The sequence below is a fragment of the Oncorhynchus kisutch genome, linkage group LG2 (genome assembly GCF_002021735.2).
Source record: "Oncorhynchus kisutch isolate 150728-3 linkage group LG2, Okis_V2, whole genome shotgun sequence".
Lineage (NCBI taxonomy): Eukaryota > Metazoa > Chordata > Actinopteri > Salmoniformes > Salmonidae > Oncorhynchus > Oncorhynchus kisutch.
The window spans coordinates 13,175,242-13,199,900 of NC_034175.2; the positions used below are offsets into that span (position 1 = coordinate 13,175,242).

The 24,659-nt window shown below is 41.8% G+C and overlaps 3 protein-coding genes across 7 annotated transcripts in view; 2 read left to right on the plus strand and 1 right to left on the minus strand.

The window, feature by feature from the left end:
- Positions 1–872: 872 nt before the first annotated feature.
- On the minus strand, positions 873–10,107 carry LOC109907526 (antizyme inhibitor 1-like). 2 transcript variants are annotated; one of them, XM_031787942.1, is made up of 12 exons: positions 9,918–10,107; positions 7,804–7,926; positions 5,908–6,519; positions 5,304–5,477; positions 4,788–4,960; positions 4,532–4,660; positions 3,586–3,667; positions 3,377–3,451; positions 2,966–3,128; positions 2,665–2,780; positions 2,203–2,417; positions 873–1,935 (listed from the first exon to the last, which is right to left on the minus strand). In XM_031787942.1, exons 3-12 carry the CDS (start codon positions 6,007–6,009, stop codon positions 1,821–1,823), a joined length of 1,344 nt encoding a protein of 447 aa, XP_031643802.1. In that variant the 5' UTR covers positions 6,010–6,519; positions 7,804–7,926; positions 9,918–10,107; the 3' UTR covers positions 873–1,820. The 2 variants fall into 2 exon arrangements, with proteins under 2 accessions (XP_031643802.1, XP_031643796.1); XM_031787936.1 differs by lacking the exon at positions 9,918–10,107 and adding an exon at positions 8,639–8,872.
- A 3,604-nt stretch (positions 10,108–13,711) lies between these two features.
- Positions 13,712–22,830, plus strand: LOC109901070 (V-type proton ATPase subunit C 1-A). The gene is made up of 13 exons (XM_031787948.1): positions 13,712–13,855; positions 14,248–14,436; positions 16,997–17,064; positions 18,435–18,520; positions 18,975–19,069; positions 19,318–19,409; positions 19,601–19,699; positions 19,793–19,861; positions 20,512–20,604; positions 20,675–20,768; positions 20,964–21,061; positions 21,227–21,353; positions 21,595–22,830. The coding sequence occupies exons 2-13, from the start codon at positions 14,305–14,307 to the stop codon at positions 21,688–21,690; spliced, it is 1,149 nt and encodes a 382-aa protein (XP_031643808.1). The 5' UTR covers positions 13,712–13,855; positions 14,248–14,304; the 3' UTR covers positions 21,691–22,830.
- A 507-nt stretch (positions 22,831–23,337) lies between these two features.
- Positions 23,338–24,659, plus strand: part of LOC109901065 (protein spire homolog 1) — a 63,799-nt gene continuing 62,477 nt past the window's right edge. For 2 of the 4 annotated variants that reach the window (XM_031787958.1, XM_031787967.1), the window contains exon 1: positions 23,369–23,906. In XM_031787958.1, the coding sequence (XP_031643818.1) occupies positions 23,552–23,906 (355 nt within the window). In that variant the 5' untranslated portion in view covers positions 23,369–23,551. Of the gene's footprint in view, positions 23,907–24,659 lie in introns of all 4 variants that reach the window. The other 2 variants (XM_031787959.1, XM_031787956.1) reach the window with 2 other exon arrangements.

A 24,659-nucleotide genomic window follows, 5' to 3' on the forward strand; every position in this document is an offset into this window, starting at 1 on the left:
AACAACCACCCGAGTCACTGCCTGTTCACCCCGCCATCATCATGAAGGCGAAGTCAGTACAGGTGCATATAAGCTGGGACCAAGAGCCTGAAAAACAGCTATCTCAAGGCCATCAGACTGTTAAATAGCCATCACTAACCAGCTTCCACCCGGTTATGCAACCCTGCACCTTAGAGGCTGCTGCCCTATGTACATAGACTTAGAATCACTGGCCACTTTAATAATGTTTACATACGGCTTTACTCATCTCATATGTATATACTGTATTCTATTCTGTATTTTAGTCAATGCCTCTCCGACATAACTCAATCCAATATTTATATATTTCTTCATGCCATTCTTTTACATTTGTGTATTGTTAGATACTACCACACTGTTAGAGCTAGGAACACAAGCATTTCACTACACCCGCAATAACATCTGCTAAATATGCATGTGACCAAAATCATTTTATTTTGATATCAATTGATCAATGTTTCCATGCCCCAAAGAATTCAGGCTGTTCTAGAGGCAAAGGGGGTCTGACCCAGTATTAGGTATACCTAATAAACTGTCCCCCGAGTATGTTTGGGTATAGTGGCTCATGGGGGTGGCAGGGTAGCCTAGTGGTTAGAGCGTTGGACTAGTAACCGGAAGGTTGCAAGTTCAAACCCCTGAGCTGACAAGGTACAAATCTGTCGTTCTGCCCCTGAACAGGGAGTTAACCCACTGTTCCTAGGCCGTCATTGAAAATAAGAATTTGTTCTTAACTGACTTGCCTAGTTAAATAAAGGTCAAATTTAATAAATAAAAAAATGTTACCAGTATAACAGTGCGGTTAATAAGCAGTGGGTGAAAATGTATGTTTTACTAGCAAGAACAACATATACACATTATGATTCAGAGCTTTTATATTAATTTACTTTAGGCAAAACTGGAGACCAATTCACAGACAATTCTTTCCACCGAGACTTGTAAGAAGGATTTTTAAAAAACAAATGAAACATCAATGTTGCATTATGATAATAGTCTCAAGACGGTCTATATTTAGAGTGTGAGCACAAGCTCCCTATCAACGAGATGTTTGGTGAATGATATTCTGTAGTCATATTGCTCAAGTCAAATAGAGTTCCCCTTTATCTGAGGAACTGTACTGTTATATGCATCCCAAATGACACTATTCCCTAGATAGGGATCTGGTCAAAAGTAGTGCACTATGGGCCCTGTTCAAAAGTAGTGCAGTAAATAGGGAATAGAGTGCCATTTGGGATGCATCATTGGCTACTGTATGCCCCCTTTTAAATACTGACTGATCATAAATGCCATGGGATCAGATATTCATAGCACAAAAAATAAAAACAAACAAAACCATAAATAAACATAAATATGTTTTAGCGAAGCATCCAAAAATGGCTTTAAAACATCAGGTTTTGTTAAAATAAGCAACTGCTCCACTTTGAGTAGGTAAACAATTGAATTTACAAGACTGGCAAAAGGAGACATATAGGCAATATAATACATGTTTCATGTATAACTTTTAAATTCCATTTACTGCATGTAAACTGTAACCACATAGGATACCCACACAGGTGGGAGTTCCATCCCTACAGACTCATCCATTTTATTGCATGTGGAAAAGGAAGGAACATCTGTGCTATTCCTTAAGAGAGCCAACAACATACTGTATAGGGTTTGTTCCCCCCCCAAAAAAAAGCTCAATTCCTTATGAAATGAATAATAAAAAGCTTTTAGCCAGCAAGCACCATTCAGTCTTTTCTTCCCATTGGAATGTTGACCAGGTGAGATCAGCACAGCAGAGACATGGGATTGGTTCAGCTAGCCTAAGCTGGGACCGACAGGGCTTCATCTGATTGGCTGGAGTGGAGGAAGTAGGGGACCAGAGAGAAGTTCTTCATGCTGATGTCCTGGGTGATACCAGCATCCTGCATCTCAAGCCTGTCAACAACAAAACTTGTTGAAAATAACAAATCTTCACTTCAATGACTACGAAAACAATATAGAACAAACTAAGTCAATGGCAGCACAACTGTTAAAATAGAACTCAGTAAACTGATGTAATTTAACTTTTTGATGTAATTTAACTTTATATACATTAAATGAGGGAAACTCACCTCAAACAATAAATCAAATCAAATCCTCAACAGCTCCCCATTTCAAACAGTGACAGTGCCAGCCTGACCCTGACATTCGTCTGTCTCTTACCAGTCTCCAGTAGAGATGGTGTAGTAGACGGGGGGTCTGGGTGAATCTGTGAAAGTAGACGGAGGGCCCAGGCTATAGGCCCCAGCGTTGTTGAAGATCAGCCAGTCTCCCACACTGAGCTCTGGCAGCAGACACTGATCCACCACCTGGTCCAGCTCATCACCCGACGGACCCCACAGACTGCTGGCAAACACTGGTTCCTCAGACACACCGCTCTGGGACATCCAGGGACACAGAGAGAGTCATTTAGAGAGACTTGTGGGCCATGGTTATGAGTAAATAGGGAATATGGTTTCCATTTGGGATGTAGCCTAATATTCACTCCAGGGTGCTTGAGACAGGAAATTGAATTGAACTGAACTTTTCTTAGTGATGAAAAATGAAAATGCTGAATATTTGCCATTTCATTAGTAATTTTGCTTATTTAGATTTAGTTTACTAAGCCCTGAAGCCAAAACTCACCTTGGGCAGAGCCGGGGCTGGAATCACATTGTCTGCTAGCTTGCTAGTGAACGAGCCATACACCCCATCATTCATGTAGTACAGGAACTCTGGCTCATCGTTGGGAGATGGTTCATCTGTAAAGAGGTATGGCAGTCAAGAGTCATGAGACAAAAATAGTAGAAAAGGTATGTGCTGGTCTACTGGAGCATCTAGGTCTGCTGAACCACGTTTACTATAGCACTGATTTTGACCAGCCCACCACACCATGGAAGTGCATTTGACTTCATATGCTAGGTATTGAGAAGGTACTGCCCCTGACCGTGATTGCCATAAAGATCCCGGGCGCCTACTTCCTTAGCGATGATGTTGACAGCCAGGGTGAAGGAGGAGGACACGTAGTAACTGCCAGGCTCTGCCATGATGGAGACGCCAGACGATGCAGGGAAGTACAGGTCCAACAACGGCCTGACTGCACTGTTAATCTGTTACCAGAGGAAAAAACAGTCAGCACCTTCAGCCTAACAGACATTCTATAGTGTGTTTGTTCAAATTCAAAGGTAAGCTGTGTGAAGGCTTTCCTTTGAAAAATACATTACTAGTACAGGCCTGACGTCAGAAAGAAGGTGAAGTTGTTTGTGACCATTGACTGACTGAGTCACATATTAATTCAGCTGAAGTAATCCATCTAAATCAGTACTATGTAACGAGCTAACTATTATACAATAATGACCTGTTTCAGCTGAGTCTCTGAGCCGTTGAATCCACCTCCAATATCCAGGATTGTCATACTGAAGCCAATATCCTCCTGAAAACAACATTAAAGAAAAATACTTGTAAACTTAAACAAAATATAATAGGAGGGTGGTTCATATTTCAGGCTGTCTCCTTCACATATTATGCACATTCAATGTCCCATAACATAAGCACTAGCTAACTCACCCCCATGTCAAAGACACAGCGAGCGTCAGACACTGCATGGCTGTAGGCCTGAGGGTCGTCACAGGAGCTGGGAATGTGGAACCTGCATCATGGGGATAACGATGACGTCATGGGAATACCATATAATCAGGTGATTGACTGAGGAACGGAAACTGAGCAGACGGGCAAGTCGAGCCTGCTCTGAGGTCACCCAAAGTAATATCAAAATGGAATAATGAAGTGAAACAACAAAACTGAAAAAAAATTCCAGTAGGCCTAACCTAAAACTGATCTGTCTGGTTCATCTCCATTGTTTAAGTGAAAAACGGTCAATTTATGGCAGCCGGGCAGCATCATTAGGCAGGCGATAAAAATAAAAATAAAATGAATTTCAGTAGCCTGCTTAACTGGAAGCTTAACGTGTGGTCAGAGCGCAGCGCACTAGCTACTATGTCCTATTGATCTCGGCTGCGAGCTGCATGTTGAAATCTTGAAAATAGAACCAGAACTTAGTTCAGCTCAAGCAGCGCAAACCTCTTGGGGAGCCGGCACGCTTACACCCAGGGTTTTGTTGCAATTAATATGAGTGTCTCACACTCTGCGGAAGTTATACGTCCAATGTAGCAGGCCCGTAAAACTGATTTTTCGACTTCCTCCCTATTGTTAAGTGACCGACAAGTTACAGCAATTTGGGTGTAAACAACTATTTTCACATTTTCGGGCAAGTGACTACATTATTCAGGCAAACAAAAAAAATACTGCTTAATTGTCCAATGGTCAATCCCCAATGATACAGTAAACTATTTTCTCCTCAGGGTGAAAAATAGTATTGGACACAGGCACACCATTCTGCTGCACACATACAGTTTAATTTATTAGCACATAATTAAAAGACAAAAGAGAAAAATCTAGAATATAATAATGAACTCTGACTAGAGAGGAAGGGTGGCGTTGCAGAAGGACTTACCTGACCCCCACCACCTGCAGGCCCAGTTCCTTGGCGCTCTCCAGCAGGTGCCTGCAGTCCTTCAGCTTGGAGCCAAACGCCATGCCCATCTCCTCACCGGAAGCCTCTGTGGACACCTCCAGCAGCAGTCTGAGCAGACACGAGGGAGATTATCATTTTTAGGGATTTCATATCTATAGCCATTGTAGTTGTATTGTAGAGTATGAAATACAGACTTTTAAAATAAGGGTTTAATAACAGTTACATGGACACCTACTTGGCACGGGGATGGCAGCGAGCGATCTTGCGTAGCTCGGCCTCGTTGTCACACACCAGGAAGTCGATGCCGTTCTTAGCTGCGTACTTGATCTGGGAGATCTGCTTACACACACCGCTGTAGATAATGTCTTCAGAGGGAACGCCATAGCCCTGCACAAGCTCCAACTCATACTGAAAAGACACAAAAACATCAATGTTGATATTACAGCTCTAAGTAGTGAAGGAGCCATGATCTGTGGTGAGACATTTCTCCAATAGATGGCGCTCCTTCCTATTTTCTGTGAGTAGAGGCCAGTCGAATTATGAAGCAGTTATAAAGCAGTAATTGGCCTAACAAATCCTAAACAGCACTGTGAGAAGCTGCAAAATGCATTTAACTGAAAAACACACCCTAAAGCTGTGGAAAAGGACCCGTAAATTAATCTACACTAAAATGCAATTTAATCTGGACAGGTTGTCTGTTATGCTATTGCAGTGTTATGACAGTAGTAGCGGGAGAGAGCGCTGCAGGCACCTTGTTGGTGCAGATGAAGCCAGTGCCGAGAGCAGCTAGGATCTCAATGACAGCCAGGCTGCTGTTGGCTTGGACAACGTAGAAGGGACGCATCTGGGGCATGTGGGTTCGCCAGCGAACATGTTGCCTCATAAGGACCCCCAAGTCTGCCACGAAGAACGCATTCTTCTCAGCCTGAGGGAGGAAAAACATGACACGACAGGTTTACTGGCTGTCTGGCATGCTATTATGTCATTCACCTGTATCTGTCAAGTACACAATGACTGATTATTCTTACTGTCTATCAACCAACACCATACAATTATATAAGAGAAATCCACAACCTCATTTTTCCACTGGTGTGAACTGAAAGCATATAGAGCGTGGTCAATGACTCATTAACCTGTCACTTCAACCAAGTGAGAGGAGACTGGCACAGTTTTACAAAGCAGCATTGTTATTTGTCACATCCTCAATCAATTTATTTATGTGCTGATTGCTAGAATGTATCAATCTATTTCTGGATTAGGCAAACAACTAATCGCATTTCCATGGGCACAACTTCAATACGCTATAAAGTAGCAAGTATATTAATGTACAGAGAATGTCTCTTTACAGTACTTACCAGTGTTTGTTCATAAATGTGATTCTCAACCATGTCGCTGAGGGCCGTGGCTCCCTCCAGCAGGGCGATGGAGTAGTTTGGTTCATCAGCTAGTCCCTTCATCTCAACTGTTGTCTGCTAATCTGCCAGTCATAAAGAATTATGCCTGGGTGAAGTGGTCGCTCTCTGAGCCCCTGGGTGAAGTGGTCGCTCTCTGAGCCCCTGGGTGAAGTGGTCGCTCTCTGAGCCCCTGGGTGAAGTGGTCGCTCTCTGAGCCCCTGGGTGAAGTGGTCGCTCTCTGAGCCCCTGGGTGAAGTGGTCGCTCTCTGAGCCCCTGGGTGAAGTGGTCGCTCTCTGAGCCCCTGGGTGAAGTGGTCGCTCTCTGAGCCCCTGGGTGAAGTGGTCGCTCTCTGAGCCCCTGGGTGAAGTGGTCGCTCTCTGAGCCCCTGGGTGAAGTGGTCGCTCTCTGAGCCCCTGGGTGAAGTGGTCGCTCTCTGAGCCCCTGGGTGAAGTGGTCGCTCTCTGAGCCCCTGGGTGAAGTGGTCGCTCTCTGAGCCCCTGGGTGAAGTGGTCGCTCTCTGAGCCCCTGGGTGAAGTGGTCGCTCTCTGAGCCCTTAGATAGTATACAGCAAACTGGAAAACACAGGAAGAGAGGCAGCGTGAAATATAGCCCTAACTATTGAAGTGGATGGGGAAAATTAGATCCATCTAATCATTACAAAAATGGGGGGGGAAAGAAATAGGTAATTATTTGACAGAAAAATGCCAAAGCAGTTGGTCTACTTTTCTCTAAATGTTACACTTAGTTTGACCAGTAAAGCCTTTAGGATGTTTTCCGGCTGTGAACCAAGATATTTGTGAGGTCAGCCAATCAGAGGTCTTGGTGGAAATCACATTATGGGGCTGTGTATGGGAAGCCCTGGGTGTCTGGACAGCCACTGTGAAAACAAGATCTCTGGGGCATGGAGTTTGTTTACCTTACCATCAATTACTCCCGACAATTAGGATTAATCCCACTGGCAGTGACCCATAAAGGTTTCTTTTGATGGCATTATCTGGGTACAATACCAGCGGCATGGGATGTCAGATCTCTGCATTCAATAATGTTACATAACACGTCAGTCAGTAGAGCATTGTGGGCCTGGGTCTGGCCCAGATGTGCACTGTGTGTGTGCGGTGACACAATGTCTGGTTGGTTGGACTGGACCAGAACACTGTCTGTAATCAGAGGGGTGCAGTGTCGCACAGCCAGGTTGGACTATTGTGATCATAAGGGTGCTGTGTGTCTCCCTGTCTCTGTTCTGTGGCTGGGAGCCTCGTACTGGCAATTCAAAAACACAGAGACAGCTTCATGATAGCAAGCTGGAACAGCTCTAAGAAACAGGCCAGCCGTGGTATGACTAAAACAACATCTCAGCAGTCTGTGAATACACTGAAAACAACCCACTACAATTAAGACAAAAGAGCAAAGGTCACAAATTATGGTCTCTTTTTGGTTGTTGGAAAAAAACATTTGTGCAACTTTGAAAAATGTTTAACTCTACAGACAACCAACTTCACTGGGGCAAAGATCTGGAAGGAAATAAAAGCATATCACAAATCTAACAGTATACTTACAACATGACATACACAAAGAAATCATCATATTTAGGTTAAAGGTGAAGACAGGAAACATCGTGTTACAACTATGACTCATAGCTGAGTGGCCCCTCTCTGTTACTGGATCTAACCAGTCACCAGTAAAAACAGGGACAGAGAGCATCAGATAAAAGTAGCCCAACACTATGCTATTGTTATTACAACAGTCACCACAAGGACATGGACAACCTGTCCATAGTATTTTATATTTATTATGATCTAAGAGGCTGAACTGAACCGAGAACATTACTCCTCCTATGCGACCTGATGTCTACTCACATGGACGAGTTAGGAGATGGAGCTCCCCCACTATCAGCTAGGATCCCAAGGTGGCTCGGCGTTGAAGTCGAACGGCTCTCGGCAGAGAGCCGCCCCTAAGCCGTCTGGGTAGTAATTGTACACCTGTACAGAAGACAAGATACAGTTGAGTCAAGAGGAAAGAGAGGCAAAGCTGGCTCTGAGGATTAGATGAGATCAAATTAAATATTCAATGGGAAAGCAAGACATAGGTTATTTGATCGTTAGGGACTGATGGTTCACAGCTATAACAGGTGTGAAATTCTCTTTAGGTTGCTATGATTGTCATCTCAAATCATTATTTCTCCATTTTGAATGAATGCCACGTTGTACCTTATGTTGTCGAATATGTTAAATGTTGTTAACTAAGTTCTAACCTCAACTAAATAGCTATTGATTGTACCACTGTTGTGTTTCCAAAATAACAACGCTGAAATTTCAAAACAAACCGTCCATAGCTAGCTAGCCAGCTAACTTACATTACATGCCAACTCAGCAGGCGAATATTAGCTAACGTGTGATAAATGCCTGTAAATAAGACTCCGAGTGCTAGAAACACTGATAACGTTTAACTAATCCTAACTAACATTAATTATCTTATCACAGTTGGCTAGCTAGCTTTGATAATATATAATAAACTAAAATAGCTAGCTAAATAACTTTGATGAATGACGACAATAATGACAGTTAGTCGTTAGCTAGTTCGTTCATTGCCTAACTAGCTAACGTAGCTAGCTGCGGCTAACTCTAGCTACTTTCCCTCCTTAAATAGTTAACGTTAACCACTTACCAAGCTAGCTAGCTAGTAGGTACTTACGTGAGAATAAAACCCAATATTTGGGGTAGATCGTTTTTTCCTTTTAGGTGGAATTTTCAAAGAGTGGCGGGGGCACTAAAGCAAAGAAAAAATGCCATCAAAGCGGAGGTGCAGATCGAGATTTGAAGCTAAATCGAACCCTTTCGTAGCTACGCAGCGAGCAAAACTGCAGAAGTCTACAGAGAGGAAGAAACACAGATAGAACAATGAGACAGATATTTCACCGGATGTATAAATGTGAAGCATTCGCTTGGCATTTCCACTCACTACCAAATTTGGTAGTGAGAGGAAGCCCAGTGGCGAGCAGTGGGAGAAGATGGAAGGAAATGGATTTTGGCCGAAATTCTGCAAAGTTTCTAACCGATTAACATTTGATCCCAATACATTTTTCTTTTCACTAAACTAAAATCTGTTTTGAACGGAGTGGACTAAGTTTTGTAGACTTTGCCCTTTGTAAAAAATTTTAAACATCGCGTTATTTATAAGGAGCGCAAATGCGAGTTGAGTTATTCCATTCACGCATTTCACACAGTAGGCGTTCCCTAACGGAAATATGCAGATGTAGGATAGAACAGGCAAATAGGATCTCGCTAGCTCGTGCTTGGCTCTGCCCACCTCCTTGCTTGTTCTGCCCACTATGGCTAATTTGTTCCTAGTGGAAACGATAGGCCGTGGTTTATCTTGGTTTACTTATAAATATCTTTGGAAAGAAAGGGAATAACGTCAGATAGGCGGGGTTTTCGAGCTGTCAAAGCAAATGCGACTGATAGGTTGTCTGGCTTGTATTTTAATTCTAAGCATTACTGTCTTTTCCTCATGTGTGATATTGTTGTGATCATATTATTTACAATTATACCTATGCTATTGATATGCTGAGAATTATGTTTAATCAATTTCATATTATTTATTTTAAAAAATTCAAAAAACCTTTTAAAATATACGATCTCTACCCATCGATTATTGAAAATAACTCATAAATGCCTCATGTATCCTATCATAAACCAAAATATAGGCTTGTCGACCACATTTTTTGTAAACAATGTAACTGTAAACAAACACTGTATAGCCTCAAACGTAATTTTTTATATGGTCAGACCATTTCATCCATAGTTCTGTCTATGAATTTAATTTATTCAGTCCATTCCTCAGCTATTTACCAAAACAGTGGCAGGGGTAGGTGGATTGTTATTGTTCGAAATGCAGATTGCCTCTTTAAATTATATTATATTATATTCAACTATTGCCAGAAAATACTACTACGGTCAGATAGTATTGTTACCTTGGTTACGTCTTCATGCTTTTTCCCATGGCACCGCGATAACTGTAAAATGTTGTCCACAAATTGTCACTGGTACTCCTATCTTGTATTCTGGAAACACATGCTTCAAGTTCAACAGCGTGAAATTAGGTTGCATGTGTGTTTTTTTTTAAACAACCTCAGCCTCTTGATTTCCACGACGTTCACGTTGCCTCTTGACTTCCTCGACGTTCACGTTGCCTTGTCTGCGGAGAGTTTGTGAAGTTTTGCTTCCCTCTGAAGACGCAAAGGGGTATATTTCCCACAGATGAATTTACACGCCACCATTCTTGCCTATTGGTGTAGAAGGAGGTCTATTCCAAATTGGAAAAACGCAATGAATTTAATTTCAGACAGGGGTACTGGGTACCTGCATATTGATTTATTTTGACAGGTTTATTTTTATTCCCCGTAGACTATTGTATCAATGATAACTTGGTTAAGTAGGTAATATTACATTTTGTTGTGATGTTTTTTATTTTTATTTTTATTTTTACAAACAATGGATTACTAGAGTAATTAGTTAGTGTAGTCCTCAGGGGTCTGTCTGAACAGCCAGCCAGACTATCCTAAAACTTGTGTCTCCTGCAGCCACAAACCTATGCTGCTCTCTGCTACAGAGATTGAATGCGTTTACATTGTGGTATGGGCTATGATCACCTTTAGACGTTAGTCATGGCTCCTAAGGCTTAGACACACCACCAGCATACCACATATACCGGGTTTCACAAGTGGTGTTTATCAGTTGATAGCCTAAATGCATGTGAGAATGCAAATAGCACTTTATGAAATTGTATACTCTGGGAACTGTTTTTTAATATTATGTTTAGAAAATATAAAAACAGGATACTGGGGGGGGGCAATGAATGTTGAAATTAAATATATGGATAACTGTGCCTGTTTATGCATTACAATTCAAACATTAAATTGCAATTCAAACTGTAATAATGTACATCATTTTTTTTTATAGCTAAGAACAATTATGATACTAATATTATTGGTCCCATATGATCCTCAATTGGCCCTGATCACTTTGCATTTAGCCTGCAAAGGACCAAATATGATTTAAATTCCTTATTATATAATGATGGATGGGGTAAGCTTAGGATATGCACTTAGCTCCTATGAATAGCCACCGGTACATAGCTTATGTGCAAAGTCCAAACCCACACATGTGGCCTGTTTATCTTAGATAGACGGTGGTTAGAGGAGTGTGAACTCATAATGTCAGATGAGCTATGGGTATTGGTAAGGGAAAAATACACAATGGTTCTGTTTGTTTTGCTCAAACACAAGTTTCTTGGCCAATTGTCAAGCCTTGAAAGTGAAAGTTTATCCTATGGACCACAACACAAAAGAATCTGTTCCGAGCTTTGTGTCTGTTCTCCAAGACTGTAGATTAGGGTATGCATTGAGTCTAATCATAATCACACATAGCATCTAAAGTGGCTTCCAGAAAAACATAATGTTTAATTTCATTGTTGTGATCATAATAGCCTGGGACACTTACTCACCCACAGTGAGTGAAAACACTCCGGTGGCGTGCATTGTGCAACTGGAATTCTCATCTGCAAACCGGGGCCAGATTACATCAAAATATCACCCCACTGAAGCCTACATTATACACACAGAGTTATTTAGTATGACCAACAGCCAGATGATATGAACACAATTACTGTTGCATGAGCAAACACCACATATTTTACACACAATGAAAGCTCCATGTTCTTTTATCAGAGGACTCTATGGATTGTGATAATAAATCATGGTGGAACTTAAAATAATCAATAAGCAATGTATGCTATTGTTATTGTTCCTATAAAAGGGAAACCTATTTGTGTAATTAGTATCCATCCTATTTTCCTTTACAAATCACTACACCTCCAACAAAAATATAATAGTTACATTTGAGGACAAATTTAAGTATTCCTCACAGTTCTTAGATAGTGTTATGTTACACTAAAACAAAGCACAATGTCACAAGACTAGTGAACGTGGTGGAAAACTCAATTCTTGATCTAGTACTTGTTTCTAATGCTGTGAGTTACACCATGGTGTTTCAGCCTTACGCATTTGCCAAAGAATGGTGATAAGTAAAACTACCTCTACACAGACCTTTTCTCTAAGCTGAATTTTGAGCAGGGTCAAATACAAACTGTGTAAATCCAGTCAGAGAATTTGACCACAGTAAATAAAAGTTACTGCATTCCGCTAATTTACTATAAAATACCAATATTCTATTCTATTTCATTCTACATATAAAACGTGTTTTACAGGTTACTCTGAACTCTGAATAGACACCTTGAAAAGGAACCTGTAAAAGCACTCTGGTATCCCTCTCTTCTCAAGTCTCTAACATTTTCCTGAAGTCAATGAGTCTGATTCTGGACTCGAGCCTTGGACATGTTGGCTTTGTAACACTAGTATCAGAGAGGTTGACAAATAGATCCAATCTGCCACTGAAACAATAATACTAAATAATGCTTATCTCACACAATTTCCCTCTTAAAACGTTCCTCCCCCTTTCTGCCCTAGGCAGTCCATAATAATTCAGACATACTAGATTAGATTTACTGTAATGTCCCTCAGAAGGCTCAGAATAACTAGCTGGGGAAATAGAACTAACCTGAATACAGTGAACGATACTGAGGACACTATATGGATCTTGAAAGCTTGTACACAGTAGAAGGAATGTGTAGTTGTATATTTTGTTGTAATTTACAGTTTAATCATGTCATGTTTTTGAGGTAAGATGTATTGTCAGTGTCATGGTCACTCAAATGAACATGTGATATGTAAAGTGAAGCACGGTATACAAAGCATTAGAACTAGAGGGAGCATGTGACACATGTTTCTGTTGGTAGGACTCAACAACAAACCTGGTGCTCTATTTTTGTGTAATGCTTTGGATGTATTAAACCATGTAACTGAGATGGGAATGTTAGAGAAGGTTGACATCCATCTTTGAAATACACAAAGTTACAGCAATGACCTTCATCCATAGGTTTTTCAGAAATCTCACACTGTATGACTGACTTGTATTAGAGGCAGTTTTTGTTGAGGAAACACTTAATACCTCTCCTCACATCATCATCCCCACTCAATGACCCAGACCCAGTCTGTGTGTCTGTAGACCAAATGAGACAGTGATTACAGTGCACGTGCCCAGACATGTCCCTGTAGACTGGCCTGTGGCCAACAGTGGGCAGCCCACCCTGGTCCCTGGCCTGTCGTTTGATCTGAGGGGTTGGCTGGTCGGCTGGCTCCAGCCAGACCAGGCATTGTATCCCAAACAATGCACCCCAGACCTACTGAACTATAAACATATCCCTTTGTACGGTTTTCCTTGAATTCTGAGCAGGGAGACACCCAGAGTCAGGAAAAGGCTGGACTCCTGTCCAAATTGAGAACGTCTACACCCCAAATTACAGCTGACTGGACATTTGAGATTGTCTGTGTCCCCTCTCCCCTTCCCTCTCCCTCTCTAACCTTCCCTCTCTCTCCCTCTCCAGCCTGCAGCCCCACAAGAAGTACAGTACATTCTTGAGGGAATCATGCAATTCCAACTCAATGGTTAAAATGATTCATTGTAAATAAATAGCACTCCTAAATTGAAATGGATTAACTGACCCCAACCCTGATACTTTTTAAAAGTAATTGTGTAAAAAAAAATATTCTACTCTGTTTTGAAATGTCCATGCTGTAGTACCTCCTCCAAACCAGCTGAGGTCGTCTGTCCAACGACGTGACGCCAAAAAGTTCCCCTCCCCCACGAGAGGCCCCTCTGTTCCTCATCTGATCAGCTGACTTGAATGTGATGCTGCTGGAAAGACCTCTAGGATTAGGATTTGATTGGCAATTATGAATATTAAACCATAGGAATTGATTACTGTTCGAATAGTTTTGTCATTAGATCTCAGGTAAGAAATGGGAAAACCGTATTTTTTTATTTATTTTTTACTGTAAATCTCCTCGATATCATGTGATACCAGCTAGCTAGCTATGGGTCATGTTTCAATCAACTGAGAATGTCACTTGCAGTAACGTTAGTGAGGTTTAGCTAACGTTAGCAACTTTTGATGTAAAGCAATAGAAGACAAATATCCTTTCTCTTGCATGCTAGCTAACCAGATATATCAGCAGCACGTAGATAAGACCGGTTTGGGAAGACATATTGATTAAATAGCAGTCAATGTTTGCTATCATTTATCAACTGATGTACCAACATGAATTAGAGAATAACGTTGCGATTGATAATACCGTACTACAAATTAAGTCCTGTTGAACAAGTAAATGTTTTCTTGTCTTACAGCACTCATCTCTGTGCGTTTCATTTTGAGCCTGTAGTCATCAGTGTATAGCTGTAACCATGACAGAGTTCTGGTTGATCTCAGCTCCTGGAGAGAAGACCTGCCAGCAGACATGGGACCAGATGATGGTGGCCACCACGCGCAACAACAACCTGTCCACCAACAACAAGTTCAACATCCCAGACCTCAAGGTTAGCCTGCAGTAGTAGCCATAGATAGTAGCTACTACATTACCATACTAACTTGTAGGGCTGAGCAATATATTTTGAATACCGGCACAGAGCCACATACCGGTATAGATTTTTACAGTACCATCTATAACAATATGTTGACAGTGCTAAATAAATAACAAGTTACTAGTTTTCTCAGAGTTTGGTTGACTATAAAATAATCACAATGGAGAAAGCCCAATAATAACACTTAGAATTCACTTGCCATCCTACGGTCATGCACTACTCAAAAACCGACATGCCATCAAAAATGTGAAAATTATTGAATGAAACTGGCCATATCGCCCAACTAACTTATACTGAAAAAGAATATGAATGCAACATGTAAAGTGTTGGTTCCATGTTTCATGAGCTGAAATAAAAGATCCCAGAAATGTTCCATATGCAAAAAACCTTATTTCTCAAATCCCTGTTAGTGAAAATTTCTCCTTTGCCAAGATTTTTTTTTTATTTCACTTTTATTTAACCAGGTAGGCTAGTTGGGAACAAGTTCTCATTTACAACTGCGACCTGGCATAGATAATCCATCCACCTGACAGGTGTGGTATATCATTTTTAAGTAAGAGATAAGAATAACAAATAATTAAAGAGCAGCAGTAAATAACAATAGCGGGGCTATATACAGGGGGTACCGGTACAGAGTCAATGTGCGGGGGCACCAGTGTCGAGGTAATATGTAGGTAGAGCTATTAAAGTGACTATACATAAATAATAACAGAGAGTAGCAGCAGCATAGAAGGAGGAGGGGGGGCAATGCAAATAGTATGAGTGGCCATTTGATTAACTGTTCAGGAGTCTTATGGCTTGGGGGTAGAAGCTGTTTAGAAGTCTCCCGGACCTAGACTTGGTGTACTGGTACCGCTTGTCGTGCGGTAGCAGACAGAACAGTCTATAACTAGTGTGGCTGGAGTCTTTGACAATTTTTTGGGCCTTCCTCTGACACCGCCTGGATGGCAGGAAGGTTGGCCCCGGTGATGTACTGGGCCGTTCGCACTACCCTCTGTAGTTCCTTGCGGTCGAAGGCCGAGCAGTTGCCATACCAGGCAGTGATGGAACCAGTCAGGATGCTCTCGATGGTGCAGTTGTAGAACCTTTTGAGGATCTGAGGATCCATGCCCAATCTTTTCAGTCTCCTGAGGGGGAATAGGTTTTGTTGTGCCCTCTTCACGACTGTCTTGGTATGCTTGGACCATGTTAGTTTGTTGGTGATGTGGACGCCAAGGAACTTGAAGCTCTCAACCTGCTCCAGTACAGCCCCATCGTTGAGAATGGGGACGTGCTTGGTCTTTTTTTTTTCCTGTAGTCCAAAATCATCTCCTTTGTCTTGATCACGTTGAGGGAGAGGTTTTTGTCCTTGCACCACACGGTCAGGTCTATGACCTCCTCCCAATAGGCTGTCTCATTGTTGTCGGTGATCAGGCCTACCACTGTTGTCATCAGCAAACTTAATGATGGTGTTGGAGTCATGCCTGGCTGTGCAGTCATGAGTGAACAGGGAGTACAGGAGGGGACTGAGAACACACCCCTGAGGGGCCCCTGTGTTGAGGACCTACCCTTACCACCTGGGGGCAGCCCGCCAGGAACCCATGGCTGCACCCTTGCCCTGTCATGTGAAATCCATAGATTAGGGCCTAATTTATTTATTTAATTCGACTGATTTTCTAATATGAACTGTAACTCAGTAAAATCTTTGAAATTGTTGCATGTTGTGTTAATATTTTTGTTCATTATACTTACTAGCCCCTCTACATTCCTATGTGGAACAAGGCTTCCACGAAACATTGCCATAGTTTACTCGCAAATGAAATCATATTCCCCATATTACTTCAAAAGCAACGATAGAGAAATAAGTATTGTCCACTCACTTCTCCCAATAAGTGATCTATTAATAATGTTATGGGTCAAAGCCTTCTCCTTTCATTACTCCAGAAGTGCCATCCATCCAAAATGATTCAATGGGCATTATATTCCAGGGAAAGTACCCAGAGTCCCTATAGGATGGTTATCCTTTGTGACCCTGCTGACCCCTTTGCCACTTGGGGTACACGGCACGCTACGGAACATTTTGCAATACATGAAGGGGTCCCGACAAAAGTACCGCCATCCAAAGCACACAGGCTCCTGAATATCACTGCTGGGTGACTGACTCTCAGATGTCACTGAGAAAACAACACAGGCAGGCAGGCAGCACAACCAGACCCCTGACCTCAGGACTCTCATCCAGTCTTTGCCCTAGTTTTGATCAAAGGCCCTCAAAGCAACATTTAGGCCTCTGGTATCAAGCCAAATAAAACCAATGCACTCACCCCATCTATAAAATGGGCTCACCCCATCTATAAAATGGGCTCACCCCATCTATAAAATGGGCTCACCCCATCTATAAAATGGGCTCACCCCATCTATAAAATGGGCTCACCCCATCTATAAAATGGGCTCACCCTGGGTATATGATGGAAGGGGAAATACTGTTTGAATCAAAGCTTTGACACGTTTGGCCTTTTTTTCCTTTTTGCATTAACAGGTGGGGACGCTAGATGTGTTAGTTGGGCTGTCAGATGACCTGGCCAAACTGGACTCCTTTATTGAAGGGTAGGTTTTTTACTACACTGCAATTTCCCCTTTGAACATGAAGTATCACTTCAGGATTTACTGTACGAAATATCACATTCATTACTATGTATACAGCTTGTCCATTGTGAATGTGTTGTGATAGACATATTATTTTTGTTAAAGTGCCTGTGATGTCTTCGGGGTCCAGTCAATTCTGTAATCCCTCCGTGGCCCTAACCTTGCTACAATAAGGAATTTCACACCAACGTGAGGCTAGCAGGCCCAGAGACTAAAGTTAGCAATTTACAGTTTGGTGACACACCGGAATCTCTTTACTCAGTTATATTTATTGGTCATGACTTGTGTGCTACTGTTGGTTTGAAGTTATTTATAATCCTTGGAAAACCTTGACGTCCAAAAATTCACACATACTAAGCAAGCCCTGCTTCCTCTGTAGACACTGACTCTCAAAGAATGGCAACAGTAGAAACCCAGTTACCTCTCATAGGGCAATATCAGTCTTGTTCTGGAACTCGTCTGTAGGAAATTTGAAGATGAGAAAGCCGAAGTAACACCTTTACAGACTGATTTGGGATTCTCTTAATCTGACAGCGTTCTTAGGTGTCAGTTGTCTAGACAAACAAGCCTGAGTCTTAGAATTGAGTTTTTCTCCATCGTTCACCGATCGCACATCAGTTGGAATGTAATCATATCAAGTATTATCCGCATCATTTTGGTTCAGGGAAGGCAACTACAGTGCTAAAAGAAAAAGTGAAAAACAGAAACGTATTGTAAATGATCTGTTAATTATTAGTAAATTATCAGTTAACCAACTGATTAATTGGTTATCAAGAATTGGTTGATAACCAATGATCCTTAGTAGGCCTACAGGTCCATTTTCCATTTAAAAGGTCTTTCATCAGTATACTGTATAATGTGCACAGTTGTTAGTCTGGTGCTGTAGATTATATATAGATAGATACACTCATACCCTGACCAATGAACAGTCTGCTTAGACTTTGATGTTTTGAGCAGAGTGCTATATGAATGCATGGTATATTTAAGCAATAAGGACCGAGGAGGTGTGGTATGTAGGCAATATACCACAGCTAAAGGCTGTTCTTATACACGACACAACACTGAGTGCCTGGATACAGCCCTTAGCCATGGTATATTGGCCATATATCACAAACCCCCGAGGTGCCATATTGCTATTATAAATTGTTTACCAATGTAATTAGAGCAGTAAAAATAACTGTTTTGTCATACCCGTGGTATACGGTCTGATATACGATGGCTGTCATCCAATCAGCATTCTGGGCTCGAACCACCAGGTTTATAATCCCCTTTTGATGTGAGGGCTTGCTGACTGCAGCCTGACTGTGTGAATGTTTCCTGGCTGTTTACAGTGTGGTGAAGAAGGTGTCTCAGTACATGGCTGATGTGTTAGAGGACAGCCGAGACAAAGTCCAGGAGAACCTGCTGGCCAACGGAGGTACTTATCATCACATACAAGTTACTCATATGAAAACAATACAGGTAGTTATCACATACAAGATACTGGTATGAAAACAATGGAGGTAGTTAAGATCGCAGAAATTGAATAACTAGAACAGCCATTCCCATTCAAGTTAGTCATTCTATTTCTATCATTATCATCACGTACAAGTTATTCATATGAAAACAATGGAGGACATTGGAGATTAGCTAGTTAGTTGTCATCACATACAAATTTGTCCAGGAAGTGTGCTTCTGCCTCTACTGTGCACATTGATTGACTAAGGAATTATCCTTTTAACCTGTTAATACGAAATACTAAAGAAATACCAGCACATTTAGAAATGGTTGATTAGAGTATCTTGCAATTACCCATAAAGCCATGCATCATAATGTTAAAACGTCATTCTAACAAGTCCTTTCCTCAATAACAATGCCTTGATTCCCTCTAGTGGATTTGGTGACCTACATCACACGGTTTCAGTGGGACATGGCCAAGTACCCCATCAAGCAGTCACTGAAGAACATCTCTGATATCATATCCAAGGCAAGTCTTTCTCCTACCCTCATCTGATTCTCTTGATAATTAGCTAGACGGAGACCCTTTTTTATAACTGTCATGTAGTCATGATTTTGATAGCGTATGAAGGTATAGAAATATCAACAAGTAAATTATATTTCAATGGTATCAATCAACTGTATTTTTACTACCTCTTGAGTAAATCTGTTGTTAAACACTGTGCACAGTTTTTACGTGGGTTATATTCTGAGTACTTGACCTGTTCCTCTCTACAGCAAGTAAGCCAGATTGACAACGACCTGAAGGCCAGAGCCTCTGCCTACAACAACCTGAAAGGGAACCTGCAGAATCTGGAGAGGAAGAACGCGTGAGTCAAGTTTTTCTGCTTGAAGACCTGACTATATTTTCCACTGCTTCTAATCTATGCCTTCAGTGAGAATTATATTTGAACCAGTTGAGGAAAGGTCTTCCAATGCATATTTGCTTTGTTCAATTGTTTCTTTCAACATTGTTTACATTATCATTAATGTATCATGCAATACCGTGTTGTGTCTGTAGGGGGAGCCTGCTGACCAGGAGTCTGGCTGACATTGTCAAGAAGGAGGACTTTGTGATTGACTCTGAGTATCTGATCACTATGCTGGTGGTTGTACCAAAGTAAGTACAACTGTTTCCCAGTTTACAACAGTGTCATATTGAAACTTTTTTTATAACACCTGTTTGCTGTCTAACAATTGTGGATCCTTCTAGGACGAGTTATGCTGACTGGCAGAAGACCTATGAAACGTTGTCTGAAATGGTGGTACCCCGATCCACTAAGTAAGTATATTGGAAATTCATAGCCCATGGTGAATGCATGTTAAAATAGCTACTTCAGGGCCTCCCGGGTGGAGCAGTGATTAAGGGCGCTGTACTGCAGCGCCAGCTGTGCCACCAGAGACTCTGGGTTCGCGCCCAGGCTCTGTCGTAACCGGCCGCGACCGGGAGGTCCGTGGGGCAATTGGCCTAGCGTCATCCGGGTTAGGGAGGGTTTGGCCAGTAGGGATATCCTTGTCTCATCGCGCACCAGCGAATCCTGTGGCGGGCCGGGCACAGTGCGCGCTAACCAAGGTTGCTAGGTGCACAGTGTTTCCTCCGACACATTGGTAAGTACTACTGGCTGGCTTCCAGGTTGGATGTGCGCTGTGTTTAGAAGCAGTGCGGCTTGGTTGGGTTGTGTATCGGAGGACGCATGACTTTCAACCTTCGTCTCTCCCGAGCCCATACGGGAGTTGTAGCGATGAGACAAGAATACCACGAAATTGGGGAGAGAAAAAAAAAAGACTAAAACATTTTTTTTTTATATATTTTTTTAAACTACATTGTACATTGTCTCTTCAATCCATATCTTAGTATTTTCTGCTCATGAAGTGATTTCATTGTGAGTCCATCATGCCTGTCTGACTGTTCTGTTTGTCCCATTATTACAGCCTGCTGTTTGAGGACCATGACAGTGGTCTGTTCAGCGTCACCCTATTCAGGAAGGCCATTGATGACTTCAGACACAAGGCCAGAGAGAACAAGTAAGACACACACACACACACACACTCACTCACTCTTCTCCATATGTAAATATCTTGCTGTTCCTATCAGGTACACAGTCAGGGACTTCCAGTACAACGAGCAGGAGATGAATGCGGACAAAGAGGAGATGACACGTCTCTCCACAGACAAGAAGAAGCAGTTTGTAAGTCATATGATTGGGAATATGATGCCTGACCAAGGTAGATGTGACTGAAAAGTTGCGCTATAAAGAAATGTTTCGTTGTAAGTACACTAAGTGTTCGGACATCCCTGCAACCATTCTGGGATGGGGTGGGTGGGTGAAACTATTGGACAGTGGGGTGGATGGAGCCTCTAAGCCTTATTTTCCCTCTGTCAGGGGCCACTGGTGCGATGGCTGAAAGTGAACTTCAGTGAGGCCTTCATCGCATGGATTCACATCAAGGCTCTGAGGGTCTTTGTGGAGTCTGTCTTAAGGTATGATGATCACACTGTACTAACAGTCGTCCAATTGTTAGATGTTTGTAGTGTGTGACAAGATGCTTGTGACAAGAAGTCAACCTGAATGCAAATAAAATATCTAACTGACTGCGTGCTGTGCCTGCTGTTAGTGATTTAACTGCTCTGCCCATGCTCCCACAGATATGGGCTGCCTGTGAACTTCCAGGCCATGCTGCTCCAGCCCAACAAGAAGAACATGAAGAAACTGAGGGAGGTTCTCAATGACCTATACAAACACCTGGACAGCAGCGCTGCAGCTGTCATCGATGTGAGTAATTAGACCTGATATATATACCCGGTGTGTCCAGAGGAATACTTGTTCTATCTTTGTAGTAATGGGGCATTGCGATGCCAAACACATGTTGTATATTAGAAATTCTGGCACATTAGCTAAATGAGATTTGATATGGTCTGGTTCAGCAGACCTGTTAGACAACCACATTATCCCTGTCGTGTTAATGTTATTTACCATGTAAGCTAATGGTCTCTGTTTCTTTATTCCCTTGTAGTCTGCCATGGATATCCCTGGTCTGAACCTGAGCCAGCAGGAGTACTACCCTTATGTTTACTACAAGATAGACTGCAACCTGCTGGACTTTAAATAGATTTTCACTATACCTGACCCCTCTGTTCTGTCTTTATGCTGAGTACCCACTAACTTGTGTTTTCCCGTAAATCTTTCTCCCAGTCTTGCTATTTTCTCCGTTCTCTGCCCTGCTATCTCCTCTCTAATCGTCCTCTCCTCATGTCTGGGTGATGCTGTTTATCCTTGCTCTCCTCATGTCTGGGTGATGCTGTTTATCCTTGCTCTCCTCATGTCTGGGTGATGCTGTTTATCCTTGCTCTCCTCATGTCTGGGTGATACTGTTTATCCTTGCTCTCCTCAGATGTGCATGCTCATTCCTTGTGGTTTAAAGCACTTAGTGACCCCCTCCATCTGTACAAACTGAGGACAAACAATGGCTTGATGTTTATTTTGTTGGTTTTGTTTACATATTTTTTGTAAAACAGCATAATCAAAGTACACTGTATTTAAAGGCCCAGTGCAGTCAAAACTGATTTTTCTGTGTTTGATTTTCCTGTGTTTTATATATATTTCCACACTGAGGTTGGAACAATATTGTGGAATAAGGCCATTTTAGCCTGTTTTGGTGTGACTGGTGACAAATGAATGAATAAACCAAAATGAAAGTGTTCCAAACCTCTCTGCCAATAACAGCCAGTTTTCAGTTTTTCCATCCCCAATCCAAAACAGTCCTAGTCATATTCTTGCTTGAGAAATTGCTCTTGCTAAAACGCTATTCTTTTTGTAACTTTTTGAAAATTTTAATTGAAAAAAACTCGCTGTATTTAATTGGTACCCAGAAAGGATTTGATGTTGCAATAAACCGGCTGCATTGGGCCTTTGCGCTGAAACGAATAAGATCTCTAAATATTTATTTCGGGTAGTTTATGTATTTTCAATCATTCCACGTCTGTGTTGTGCATATTGATAGCTACATCTTTGAGTGGCACTATTCGTAGATACTTGTGTATGTTACCAATGTGTTCATTTACCTGCACGTCCAAGCATATCTGGTACATGTTCATGAGGTATTGGTTCACCTTGGCAACAAATAGTGTTCCAATGATGCTATATTTGTATGTTATCTCATGTTGTGTATATTTGATGTTAAAAGAGATATATATGTATGTGTACGCATTATGTATGCTATGAATAGATAAAACGGTCAATATGAAGAAAATGGTCTGTTTTGTCTGTGATTGGGGTTAGCGTTTGTCTGTGTTGGTAGGCTATATCGGTAGGTAAGGTTGTAAACATTACATATTACAATGAATGGCCAGGCCCTGCAGGAATCGTCCACGTTTACAGTTGTGTGGGAGAAAGAGAGTGAGTCATGCTTGGCCTCTGCAGAACTAAGGGACGGGTAGTTAGAGGAAGTTCCTCCATAGAGAAGTAGGAATGTACATAACCCTTAAGAAATCCCTGCCTTCAAACAATATGAGGAATTCAATATGAATAGAAATGTGCTCCCATATCCATCATTGAGAAATACTATTTGTTTGAGAGCATAACATCATTGCCAGAGTAGCCTACATATTGCCTAGATGTATTCACATGCGCTGTGGTCTATCAAATTGGACAGCAGATGGCACAAAATAACAGGGAAAGTGGGAAATAAAGTCCTCTAGCTGCGCATGTCACCTATGTATGCATTCCTCTGAAGTCGACCGAAACCTGACAGGCGTTCAGACCATGCAAACAATCCGTCATATGACTGGTACCCATACGAAAACACTGCAAGGCGGGGGAAATAATAATCACTGTCCGTGGTGGTGCTGCTGTTGCGAGGGAGAGGGAACCGCATCTCCCGATGTCTTCAGGCTGTCCGGATCGTTTGTTTATCTGCGGCTCCCGGTTTATTCGTGTCAACCCCGGCCTTTCTCGGTCGATAGAATGAAAGGATGGCCAAGCGGCGAGATGCGGACGAGGAGAACGGAGAGCTGATCGGCCCTGCTGCGGTCCAGCGAGATGCGACGCTGTATCCTGGGATGGCAAAAATGGACGGAATGGAGGAAAGAGGGGGAAGTGAACTGTCTTTAGAGGAGATTTTAATGCTCTACAGCCAACCGATAAATGAAGAGCAGGCTTGGGCAGTGTGTTACCAATGCTGCGTAAACCTGGCTCAGGGACATAGGAGGAATTCTGGCCCAGCTGCCGGTGCATCAGTGGTGGATACTGCGAAGAGGATTGAGGGACCACGGGATGTGAGGATTCAGAAAGACGGAGCTGTCAAATTACAATATGAAGGCTGTGATGGTAGGTACAATAATTATGTAATGATGATGTTTGCAATGCGTTCGGGATTTTTTCTGGCAGTTTTATTTTCATTTCGCCAACACATTGGTAATATTACCTATTCCTAGAATGAGAAAATATGTAATAATGTTGAATTAATGTAGAACCTAGGTCAACAAGGCAGCTGGATACCGACTGATAGATTCATATGTCATGCTTTCCAATTTTTGGCTATTGCATTTAGTCAGCTGGCTCAGCCGTTGTTGTTTTTTCCCCTTCGCACATCACATGTTCATGTTCATCATCCACACTCCATGAAATAGCTTACTGGGATAAAAAAAAACAAGAGCATATTTCCATGGCACAATTTGTTGCTGCCCAGAGTGACATACAGTGCATTCGGGAAAGTATTCAGACTCCTTCACCTTTTCCACATTTCGTTACGTTAGAGCCTTATTTTAAAATGGATTAAATAAATACATGTCCTCATCAATCTACACATAATACCCCATAATGAAAAAGTGAAAACAGGTTTTTAGAAATTTTTGCAAATGTATTACAAATGAAAAACAGAAATACCTTATTTACATAAGTATTTGGACCATTTGCTATGAGACTCGAAATTGAGCTCAGGATCATCCTGTTTCCGTTGATCATCCTTGAGATGTTTCTACAACTTGATTGGAGTCCACCTGTGGTAAATTAAATTGATTTGACATGATTTGGAAAGGCACACACCTATCTATATAAGATCCCACAGTTGACAGTGCATGT

Coding starts and splice junctions, on each gene's coding strand:
- LOC109907526 (XM_031787942.1), bottom strand. CDS start 6,009: ATGAAGGGACTAGCTGATGAACCAAACTACTCCATCGCCCTGCTGGAG. Junction 5,478..5,907: donor ACATTTATGAACAAACACTG/GTAAGTACTGTA, acceptor TTCCTCCCTCAG/GCTGAGAAGAATGCGTTCTT. Junction 2,781..2,965: donor GGATCTTTATGGCAATCACG/GTCAGGGGCAGT, acceptor ACCTCTTTACAG/ATGAACCATCTCCCAACGAT.
- LOC109901070 (XM_031787948.1), top strand. CDS start 14,305: ATGACAGAGTTCTGGTTGATCTCAGCTCCTGGAGAGAAGACCTGCCAG. Junction 19,700..19,792: donor ATGCTGGTGGTTGTACCAAA/GTAAGTACAACT, acceptor GGATCCTTCTAG/GACGAGTTATGCTGACTGGC. Junction 21,062..21,226: donor TTTGTGGAGTCTGTCTTAAG/GTATGATGATCA, acceptor ATGCTCCCACAG/ATATGGGCTGCCTGTGAACT.